Source organism: Simochromis diagramma, unplaced genomic scaffold, assembly GCF_900408965.1.
Source record: "Simochromis diagramma unplaced genomic scaffold, fSimDia1.1 OVJJ01000611.1, whole genome shotgun sequence".
In the NCBI taxonomy this organism is placed as follows: Eukaryota; Metazoa; Chordata; class Actinopteri; order Cichliformes; family Cichlidae; genus Simochromis; species Simochromis diagramma.
The window spans coordinates 948,101-959,864 of record NW_024387175.1 but is presented as its reverse complement, the minus strand read 5'-3'; the positions used below and the strand labels follow the sequence as shown (position 1 = coordinate 959,864).

Sequence of the window (11,764 nt, the reverse complement as noted above, 5' to 3'; positions counted from 1 at the left end):
ATGGCAACAATATTCCCTGATCCCAGTGTTATTTTTCAGAAAGTATTGCACTGTAGTGCCATATTGCAAAAATAATTTGCCATGGTCCCGAGGTAAAATCCTTGTTTTCTATTTGGAATTCTTTGCTAAAATTTTTGAGTTGGAGTTTCTTTCTCCTATTGTATTTAAAGTTTATATTTTTGTGTTTCTGTATTTTTTAATTACCATTTTGATTTAGTTTTGTTCTTTATTTAGTCTTCCCAGGGTTCCTTTCATATCTTGTCCAGTGTGAGTTTGTGTCTCCGTACTTAGTTGGTATCTTTTTGGTTATTTCCTGTTTATCTTTGCCACTTAGTACCTCTTGTATCTTGTCTTCACTTTTACTTTCTGTTTGTTAATTTTGTTGAACTATTTCTCTGGTGTGGTTCCCTTTGTGTATTCCTATGATCATTCTGGATTTCAGTTTGCCCGCCATTTGGATTTTGTGCATCCACCTGAATAAAAATGGCTGGCTTTTTGTTTACTCAGTTTTCCTCACCCGTCATGCATGTGGGTCCTTACTCCTGCATTTCACACACCGTGAAAATTTTGGCAACTGGTTTAACGGTCCATGGGTTTAACATGTAAATTCAATCCAGATGAGCTGTGGGATGTGGTGGGAAAAAAACTCCAGTTCATCAGACCTTAAAACTTGCAGGACTTAAAAGATCTGCTACTAACCTTTTGGTGCCTGATCACAGGTATCACAGGACTCCTTTAGAGGTGTTGTGGAGTTCACGCATCTGTGGGTCAGAGCTGCTTTGGCAGCAGTGACCTACATAATATTAGGCAGGTAACTCCTTTATGTTTTTCTTTTTAGTTTCTGGAGCATATCTCTGAGCCACTGCCAAGGTTACACACTCAGAAAACTACCGGGAGGTGCCCGTCACAGCTGGAGTGGGCAGGACTGATACAGTATGAGAGAGAAGATCTGAGACGGTTTTCCAAACATCTAGCTGCACTTGCATGTTTTCCTCTTTTACTGATCAAGATTCCCACTTCAGCATAGGTTTAGGGAAATTTAAATATCAATTTCAATTTTACACAGACTGACCCAAGTTTTCTTTTGGTTGTGACTCTTTTCATTATTATAGAATCTAGCTTTTTAACCACCAATCAGAAGGACATACAGAAATAGATATTTGTCTTTAGAGATGCATTGATCTTTGAATCAGTACATCAAGCAGGGTTCCTTTTTGTTTCTTACATAAATGTAGATCCCTCTTTGAGTGCAATCATTCCCTCTGCAGCTTTTCAGGGTGTAATTTTGGATAATAGACTGATTCAGTGGCTCCACTCTGAATAATTTCATACTGCATTTCTGTTTGGAAAGCAACATCAAGGGGAAAGTGGTACAGGGCATAGGAAGAAAGTGCGATTCTGTCAGATAACAGGCAAACCACTCCAGTCATTAATGTGGTAACAGCTGTGAAGGGGAATCTGCGTGGTTAGATTAATCAGGATTTGATTGAGTTCAGCTATTTCTCCTCTAAAATGATGATAATGATGGTTATTATTATTATTGTTATTATTATTCAAAGGTGTTTCATTCAGTCAAAGAGTCAAGACGTAATCTCTAATCAAATGTGGTGTTGAATCGGCAGTGTGTGAAATTTCTCACTTTACTAGCAAAAGTGTAAGATAATATATCAAAAGAACTCATAATGAGATTAATGCCTGCACTCTGAATCAAAAGAAATGTTTGCTTGTATTTCATCAGGATCTACATGCACACTGGGTACCGCTCAAAACGTTTTTCATTTTATTCCTTTTGGCAGTACCTTGAGTGTTTGTTTGTTTTTTTATTTTTCACTCAAACACTGGTGTAAAGCAAAGATTCTTACAAGTTAAAAAAGGCTACATTCCTACATATTTTTCAGTCAAGAGGCAGCTGCACAACATTTACACCTTCTCCGAAGTGCTAAACTGTATCCTCGCCCAAACAGTCTGAAAGGAAATGAAGACTAGAATAGAAACAGGACCCTCCGCTCGAAAACTTTTGTTTACATTTGTAAGCACATGTGCTTCTTCTTCATCATTTTTCAGAGACTCTCTTTAGCAGTCACCACAGCAGATCATCTGCCTCCATCTCACGCTGCCCCTTGCATCATCTTCTATCACACCAACCGTCAGCATGTCCTCTCTCACTACATTCATAAAGTAGTGTTCCTTGTTTCCTCCTGCCTGGCAGCTCCATCTATAACATCGTTTGACCAGGTCCAGTACATCCCTGGACTATCTCTGTTCTGCACTGGTCCAAACCCTCTCAACCTCACCTCTCTAACTCTGTCTCCAAGCCACTCAACCTGGGCTGTCCCCTGATATACTCATTTATAATCCCGTTCAATCGAGTCACTCCCAACAAATCCTAACATCTTCAGCACCGTCACCTCCAGCTCTGGCTTCTGTCGTTTTGTCAATACCAATATCTCTAAGCCATCTTGTAAACCTTCCCTTTCACTCTTGCTGCTATGCTTCGGTCACAAATCACCCCTGACACTCCATCCCCTCCACCCCATATGCCTCTCTTCTCTGCCTCTTTTGTGGACTCACTGTTGCTGTGAATGGTTGACCCCAAGTATTTAAAATCATTCACCTTTCCACCTATCTCTATTTCATTCACACACGTATTCCATCTTGCTTCAATTGATTTTCATTCAATTCAATTTTATTTATATAGCGCCAAATCACAACAACAGTCGCCTCAAGACGCTTTATATTCATGCATCTCCTTTCCAGTGTATACCTCCACCTGCTCCTTACTCTCACAGATCGCAATGATATGTGCATACACTAGAGTCTACAGAGACTTCTGGCTGACCTCATCTGTCAGCAAACAAGAAAGGGGTCAGAGCCAATTCCACCTTCACTTTGATCTGTCACTCCTACCACACACTTGACCACTGCGACGTTGTTTATCCACGGACACTGTCCTCACATTTTCTTCTTCTTCTCCTCATGCAGTGTCACAGTTACTCTTTTGGCATTCTGTCATAATATCTAGATCCACAAAGACAGAGTTCAACTCCTTCTGAACTTCTCTATATTCTCTATATCAACGCTCTTCAAAGCAAACTTTGCATCTTTAGTGCTCTTTCTCGACGTGAAGCCACACTGCTGCTCACAGATCATCAGCTCTCTCCTTCACCTTTGTCAGCTCTTTCTCATAGCTTCATGATATGGTTCATCATATTTGTCAGTACATGTACGCATTACTATTCCACAAAGCCTTAACATTATAAAAATAATTATGGGCTTGTATTCTAATGCTCTGCAATGAGTCCACTTCCATCAGAGTGTGGTAGTGTCCAGGTAATTTGGTACTGAGAATATATTTTTGTGTTATTATTATCTATTATTATCATTACCAGAAAAAAGTCTCTCTCACATTCAATAAAACCTAGAAATTGAACTTTTTTTGAAGGACGCTGGTAAAAGTGAAAAACACATTTTGATTTGTTGAATTCTGAGAAATCTGAAAGAATCAAAGTCACTCAGGTTGTTGACATTTTTCCTCATTAGTCATAAAGTTCACATTGTTCATCAATGTATGTCTGGTTGAAGCTCCAGCTATTGCTAACCTCTTAACCTTTCTGGGGAAGAATCAGTATGCTGGGACATTCCTGTGTGTTAGGGACAAACAGGCAGTCTCTGCTGTGAATCATGAATGTTAGTGCACATGTGGTTTAAAGTTAAGGTGAGTTTGGTTGCAGTTCCGATCAGCATTGGAATAACTCTTAATTTAATCATGGACAGTACACAACAACAGTACTGTGTTTGGCTGTGAAAAAATACATGCATTTGTGCTTGATTTAATTTAAGAAGCAGGTGATTGTTTTAAATGTGAGTTTTAATTATTATGATTGATTCATCTTAGAGAGAGATAAAAGAACAGAGAGAAATTACTGAAGAATGGAAATGTTTTTCATCGGAAATGACAAAATCATTAGTTATTTAGTAGCCATAAATGCTCTTTTCTCCCTAGTTAGTCTTTTACTTTTTTTTATCATCCATTCTTCAACGTTGACCAAACTTTTTTCAGTTATCACAACCAACATAGTCTCTCCAGGAGCGTTCCTTACCCAGGCCTAAAACTTCTAAAACAACTTGGAACTTTTGCTTTGTTTCTAATTTGCAAAAGCGGTTTTGTTCCTTGTCCTGGCACTAAACCTACTCCTACTAGAGAGACAGATTTGTTTACATGTCAGCACAGTGGTGTATCATTACTTGGCATTCTGTTTCTAATTCAGCTACTTTCATTGAGCAGAACTGTTTTTATTCAGCACGTCTCCCCACTTGTCTAATCCTATTAGACTGCAACGTGTCTTCTGAGCAGATCAGGACTGTAACTTAGCAGATGGTGGGGAGACGACTGTTAGTAATGAAGAAATGAAATGAACATTAAATCACCTGATAAGCTGAGTTAGATGGGCTTTAAATCAGCGGAGCTAAGTATTCTGTTTTGTAGCGCTAAGGTGTTTGACGTTTGAGCTTCATTTATGGTAACATAGCAAAGTGGTTACAGATGGGGAGCAAATTAATGGAAAAGCCAACAGCTTACCTTGGCAAAAAGACTTGCTCTTATATAGTGCTTTTCTACTTTACTTGGGCACTCAAAGCACGTTGACCTAGTCATACAAAAAACACTTTCTTATTGTGTATAACATTCACACACATTCACACTCCACTGAACGCAACTGAGAGCATCTTGGGGTTCATGCCCAAGGATACTTTGGCGTGTAGATTGGAGCAACCAGCAACCTTCCAGTTACTGGATTATCTGCATTAACCTCCTGAGCTACAGCCACCCTACAGAACATTCCTTGAAAGGAAAAAAACAGTTACCTCAATTGACGTTTTAATAATGAGAATAAAGAATGATTTCTGTCACATCACTCCAGATATGTCCCATGTGCATTTACATGATTTTCTTTGTCTAACTGTCATCAGGTTCATCAGAATCAGAGTGCTTTAGACAGCTGGTGAAAATGGCCCACCTTTTGTTGAGTCCACTTCACCGTGACACTGTTGAGGAACTGTTTTAGGGGCCATGAGGTCGAGGTGTGAACTAGATTTTTGGGACATGCTGAAAGAGTTTTACTTTAGTGTGTGTGTGTGCGTTTACCAATCAATTACAGCAAATGGTTAATTGAATATCAACTCTGTGAATAATGTGTGCAAACATCTCCTTGGCCAACAAAGCTTTTTGTCTGTGTTGAGTTACTAGTGAATGTATTTTTCCTCTGTTCTCTTATTTGTCATTTTTGTTATTGAGAGATATTTTTATTGCAACGTTATAGTACTGCGTGTACTATAACAGGAAGTGCCAGATCTTAGGATAAGAGCGATGCGTGTGTTTTTGTCAATATAATGTGCCGCATAACATTATTAACTGTCTGCAGGTGGATGATGTGTGAGAACCAACAACCCGCTATCATCATTAATGTAGGCTGTCTTGTTGTATGCTAATCTTATAGTTTTCACCAGTGACAGTTAGGGCTGAACGATTATGGAAAATAATCTAATTGCGATTTTTTGCCCCAATATTGCGATTGCGATGCGATATGCAATTATTTTTTAAGGTCTTTGTCTTCTGTATTATTAAACAAAGACAAGCAATACATCATATAGTATGGCCAATACTATATTACATTAATTTTAAACTGTTCTTTCCTGGAAGACAGACCTCTGTTATGATGACATGAGGTGATGCATGAATTGATGACTGACATTTTTATTTAACTTCTTCAATCACAACAGTATATTTGAACATACACAATAGTTTATTTTTAGCTTACAAACATCTGAGCATAAAGTGCTGACAAGCAACCCTGGTGTAAACATTAAAATGAAAGTCAGTACAATGTGCAGATTGCAGAAATATACATAAAAAAAAAAATCGGTGGCTTTACCACACTCAGTTTTTCGACATCTGTGAACTACTAGACAGTCATTAAATTAAAAAATAATATTAAATAAATAAAACTAATAAATAAAAAATACACACATCTTACTGATCTCTGCAGTCAGTAACATTACACATAAAGTGCAAACATAATAGCAATTGTATAAACACACACACAAACACGCCTTTAAATTAAAACTGGCTGAACATCTTGATTATCTGCAGTAAGTAACAGCAACACAGCACAAACTAAAGTGCACAATGAGTATGGCTCAGCTAGCCATAATCATCCTAGCTCACAGGTTTTTTGCTAGGAAGACCAGCATATCTACTTTTGCTGGCTTTAAGGATGAGCGAGTGCAGGTCACTATATTCCCTCCAGTGCTGAACAGACGCTCTGAGGGGGCACTTGTGGCTAGCACACACAGATATTTGCGGGCCATCTTGCACAGTCGTGGAAAGTGAATGTTGTGCACCTTCCACCAGGCTAAGGGATCATCCTCTCCATCAATGACAGGGGTCAACAGGTAACTATTCAACTCTGCCTCCACGACATCTTCAAGTGGCAGAGGCAAAGCTGAAGAGGCCGCACTGGTTTTAAAAAGACTACCAAGAGTCTTCTTTGCCTTTCCCCCAGAGGCCTGTGCACTTGGAGAATTTTGAGCAGTTTCAGTGCGAGACCTCTTCTCCTGCCAGATGGGAAGAGAGACATTAGTTTTGCAGTTAGCCTATATATAAATATTATGTGTTTGTGGAAATATAATTTTCAAGGATTTACCTGATTATGTGTACGTCTAGCCGATTCCACCATTTCTGTCTTCAGTCGGGCCTTAATGGCAGGAAGGTTGTCTGCGCTGATGTATTGCGTTTTGAACCTAGGGTCCATGAACGACGCAACATCCAAAAGCTCCTGGGTGTTGAGGTCACTATACTTGTCGTTGAGGTATGCCAGGACCTTGGTTTTAATTGATCTAGTCAGATCAGTGTCCTCAGCATCTTCAGCCAAGACTGATGTTGCCAGAAGATAGAGAACTGGCTTGAGGTAGGAGATGCTCACATACTCTTCTCCAGAAAGAGCATCAGTAAATTCGGAGAGAGGATGCAGTGCCTTATGAATGGACTCCAACACTTCAGCATCCTGCCAGGTTGGGACGAGGGAGCGTGCATGTCGGTCACCTGTCAATACCTGCGATATGGCTTTCATCTGTTCCAGCACTCTGGCAATCATTTTCTCTTTGGACCCCCATCTTGTAGGGCACTCAGTAATGAGAGAGTGCTCAGGAAGCTTAAGCTCCTTCTGTGCCTCAGTGAGTGCTGCCTTTTTCTTCCAACTGTGCGAGAAGTGCCCCACCAACTTCTTGCACAGCCCAATTGCTCTTGATACTCTACCATCTTTGATTGCATTTTCTGGAGGGAAAAAAAATAAAGTAAAAAGTAAAATTAGTGTTAGACATACAATTGCAGTTATGATGCAAGGTTTCACCATTTCTCTCTCTCTCTCAAATTCAAAGTTGCTTTATTAGCATGACTATGGGAACAGTGTTGCCAAAGCTATTGTTATATACATCATGACATACAAGAACATAAGACCATAAGACAAAAACAAAAAAGAAAATACATAAGAAGAGGTGGGTACATCAGTGTGGGGTTGACATAACATATCTAGAATTAACAGCAGTAAAGAACAAGATAAATAATAGTGTGGTGTGTTTGTGGGAGAGAGTGATACACAGGCTCGTGCATACATGCATGCACACGCACACACTCTCTCTCTCTCTCTCTCACGGCAGCAACTTACCAATAGCAAGATGTAATCTGTGTCCGAAACACTGGAGCCTGGTCCATTCGTTCAGCTGTGCTGCTTTCACCATATTTGACGCGTTGTCCGTCGTTATGCAGACAAGGTTGTCTTCAGGGAGATCCCAACACGCAAGCCCCTCTCTCAGGCCAGCAGCAATGTTTTCCCCTGTGTGGTCTTCGGGGAAGTAGGCCGTTTGTAGGCTGCGAGCTTCGAGGTGGAGGTCTTCGGTAATGTAATGCACCGTCAGACTTTGATAGGGCTCTGCTGTACGGCTTGACCACATGTCTGTTGTCGCCGCAAAAAACTCAACAGCCTTTAACTCCGCTGCAACCCTCCGCCTACATTGCATATGTAGCTCGGGTATTGCAGTCTGACTGAAATACGTGCGGGAGGGCATTCTGTACCTCTTATCCAGTGTAGTTACCAAATTATTGAACCCAGGCTTGGTCACCGTATTGACGGGCATCATGTCTTTCGCGATGCAGTGGGTTACTGCTTTGGTGATTTCCACGTGCCGTTTTGAAGTGCGTTCATATGGCGTAACACCTTCAAACAGTTCGGTCAGTGATCCTTGCCGAGTAACGTTACTAAGTTTATTCTGCACACTACTAGATTTTTTAGCCATACATCTATCATACTCTGTTTTGTGCTGAGTCTTAAGGTGCTGGTACAAATTCGTAGTGTTTTCATCTCTTTTAAACCCAAAATATTCCCACACGGCTGATGTGCAGTTCCTCTTTGGTACTAGCATCCCCGCAGGCTCTGGTTCTGTTGAACCTGAGGCCATTGTGTAGGCTACAGCTTTTCTTGCTAGTTCACTCTCGGTAGACTGTTTCAAAACTTTGCTCCCCGTGTCACGTGACCAGAGTGCAGCCTCTGTGGTTAGACAATCTCGTTTGATCATATCACATGTTTTACTCGCGCATGTCACGTAAACAGAGGTCGTGTCCAAATTCATGGGCTGCATCCTCCTGAGGACCCGGCCTTCGCGGTCTACATGGACCAGGGTCCTCAGAAGGTCGGGTAGGCCGGAAGTAAACGGCCGTGAAATTGGACGGTCTAGCCTTCTGATTAGCGTCACCGCTGTCTCGGTGGAGTTTAATAAACTCGGCCGTCTGCTTCTTGCTATCTAAAATATAACCAGACACTGGTGTAAATTCTCGACTGTCTCATACTTCTGTTTAATAAGTTTTCTGTTTGACGTTTAGTCAGCTGTGTGAAAACCAAGGAGGAACCCACCCGGGGGATTAATAAAGTTTTATTTTATCTAATCTAATAACTTTAACCTCAGCCAAACCGATTTACTCACGAACAAACAAAACACTGAAAAAAGCCCAACAATAACATTTTTAGGTTGTCTAAGTGACTTATATATTACGTTTAACCCGAGCAGCGAAAGTCCGCGGTGATCTGAAAATGATGTGCCGGGAGTTGTGCCGTTCTCGGCCGCATCAGTAACCCTCGAGCTCCCGGCTAGCTATCGAGCTGGTGGGTAGCAGACGTCTCCGAAAACGTCGAAGCACTTTTGCAAATATGCGATATCTTGATAAACCGAGCAGATATTTGATGTTTACACAACTACTTTCTCGCCTGAAAATATGTTAAAAGTTTATTTTGTGACCCAGAAAGATTAGTATGAGTAATTTTAAAACTTAGTAGCGGCCGCCATTGTTGGAAACTGGAGTTTGGCTGGGCCGCGCTATGAATTCTGGGATATGGTAGGCCACGAAGGACACACCCGACCCATCCTTCAAATTCGGGGAAAAGGAGGACGCATTTGTTGGCTACATTCGGAGGAGTCTACGAATTTGGACAGCCTTCGGCGCGTCGCTGTGACGTAATCGGTCTACAAATGCGGCCTCAGGAGGATGCAGCCCATGAATTTGGACTTGTCCAGAGTATAATCGCAGCCTTTGCGGTTAGAAAATTGCACTTGATCATGTCGCGATATTATCGCAAATGTGATATATCGTTCAGCCCTAGTGACAGTCATTGGTTTTCACACATATTTTAAGTTCCCTTTGAGAGTCACAGTGTTTTTGTTTACTATCATTCAAAAGAAAGCAGCTGCACCACTACCTTGTATATGCATTTCTTTGTACAAAAAAAAATGTTTGGATGACCAAATAATGTAAGAAGTCATAACCAGTAATCTATAAAGATCAATAAAAATAGATTTTCTGATTTTTCTGATCCTGTTCTGTCATTGCCAGTGGACTTCCTCTCATTCCTCTCTTTAACAGCTGACCAACTGAGACATGTCATACAACCTTTATCATATGGAAGTCTTATACACACAGTATGAATACTACAGATCTCACTATGAATAGTGACATTCAGCTCTCTCTGGAGTAAAGGTCCAGTGCAGAATCCATCATATTTAATGGGAACCGAAGAGTCTTTTGGAAAAAATAGATAGACTCTTCATGCCAGCTGAGAATTGAGTGTTGCAGTACACAGCTCAAACCTAATAAGAACAAAACAGCCGTAAAATCAAACATTCTCAGTAGATTCAATGGCAGTCAGTAGGACTTTGGTGTGGTGGAAATCACTGGGGTGACATCACTAGAAACAGAGAGGAGCTCTTTATCCAGGACAGAATCTCCAAAGGTGCAGGACGCTGGAAACTAAAGCTTTGACAGTCATTAGCACCAGAGTACTACATTTGTAGTACTAATACTACAAAACTGAAATAGTTTTCCAATAAGTGATCCACTTTTGCAGAGGGAGTACAGTGTAAAGTGGTGTCATATTCAGAAGTTAAATCAATACACAGCTTTTATTGATGTGTCTTTTTTGATGGAAAGTGAAGATGCTGGAATTTTCAGAATAACTAAAATAAGAAACTTCTCTGCTATGAACAAACCCACACTGTAGCCAAAAAGAGATGCAGATCAGTGCATCATGGGCAAAGTAAACCCATTATGCTCTATGCTCCTTGTGATGGCCAAACCCGTGGCCACACTCAAAAGTCGGTAACTCTTGTATTTTCATTTCTTCATTTGAACATGGTAATACACTTTAGTTTCCAATAACTTTTTTGATTGGTTTAGATACATTTGTTCTATTTGTAAGCGTGCACATTTAGTTTACTTATGTATTCATACCACTTCATTGCTTTGATTTTTGACTAACCTTGTCTTTTTATTTCTTACCTGCTATCATCCCTGGGGGTTGCTGGACAAAAGATGGTAGCCAGGGGTTGAAACCACTAAATGCAAAGGGGATAATTGGACCACACCACCACTTCCTGCTGAAGGGGAGAATGTGTGTTTTCTTTCATTTAAAAACAAAGTATTTGTATTTAATTAAATATTTGGGTTTAGGTTTTAATGGATTTGATTTTCTTCTTTGGTGTTTAGTTTATTAACAAACTAGATTGTACTGCATCATTTGTGATTTATGATTGTGTTTTGTTTGTTACCCCTCATGTGTCACAATGGTCTGATCAGCCATTATATATACCCTTGTATGTCATTTCATGTTTAGATCAATTATGTTTGTTTGGGCAGTCATTTGAGTTGTTAAGTTTGCAGTCTTTGCCGGAGTTCAGTTTTGTTTCTTTGACCTCTTTTATAAGCTAGACATTTATTACTTTTGTAAATATAATTTTTGGGGGTTAAATAAATGAAAACCATATTTTTCTAATAATTCCTGGGACTCCTCCTGTTTTTCAACTCGGTCCATCACACTCCTCTATAGTCTCACAGTGGTCATCAGTTATGGTAAAAGAGAATCAGCGAGATTTAGCTAATTGTATTATTTTCTTCCTGCATGGGAAAGAAAGGCTGTTGTGATGCCTGAGCAACATGGCTGTGTCTGCAGATTGTGTTACTATATTTCAGTTCACATTAGTCCAGTTTAAACTGATTTGCTGCTGTTATGTGTCGCACACTCTGATGACTTTTCATTACATCGTATACGTGTAGAGTTCCTCCCATATGTCAGAATAGAACTATGTTGTTGTTATGTTAGCTTTAGTCCTAGGTGTGGAAGTGAGTGTGAACAGTTCTTCTGGGTTTACCCTCCGATGGAGATCT

The 11,764-nt window shown here is 40.2% G+C and overlaps 1 protein-coding gene across 1 annotated transcript; it reads right to left on the bottom strand.

Moving 5' to 3' along the window:
- Positions 1-5,253: 5,253 nt before the first annotated feature.
- LOC120744965 (E3 SUMO-protein ligase ZBED1-like) lies at positions 5,254-8,665 on the bottom strand. The gene is made up of 3 exons (XM_040049556.1): positions 7,722-8,665; positions 6,702-7,330; positions 5,254-6,612 (listed from the first exon to the last, which is right to left on the bottom strand). The coding sequence occupies exons 1-3, from the start codon at positions 8,626-8,628 to the stop codon at positions 6,220-6,222; spliced, it is 1,929 nt and encodes a 642-aa protein (XP_039905490.1). The 5' UTR covers positions 8,629-8,665; the 3' UTR covers positions 5,254-6,219.
- Positions 8,666-11,764: the final 3,099 nt, after the last annotated feature.

Excerpts from the sequence above, each read along its gene's own strand:
- LOC120744965 (XM_040049556.1), bottom strand. The coding sequence starts at position 8,628 with ATGATCAAACGAGATTGTCTAACCACAGAGGCTGCACTCTGGTCACGT. Across the intron at positions 7,331-7,721 it reads CAGATTACATCTTGCTATTG|AAAATGCAATCAAAGATGGT; the intron begins GTAAGTTGCTGC and ends TTTTCCCTCCAG. Across the intron at positions 6,613-6,701 it reads CTAGACGTACACATAATCAG|GAGAAGAGGTCTCGCACTGA; the intron begins GTAAATCCTTGA and ends CCCATCTGGCAG.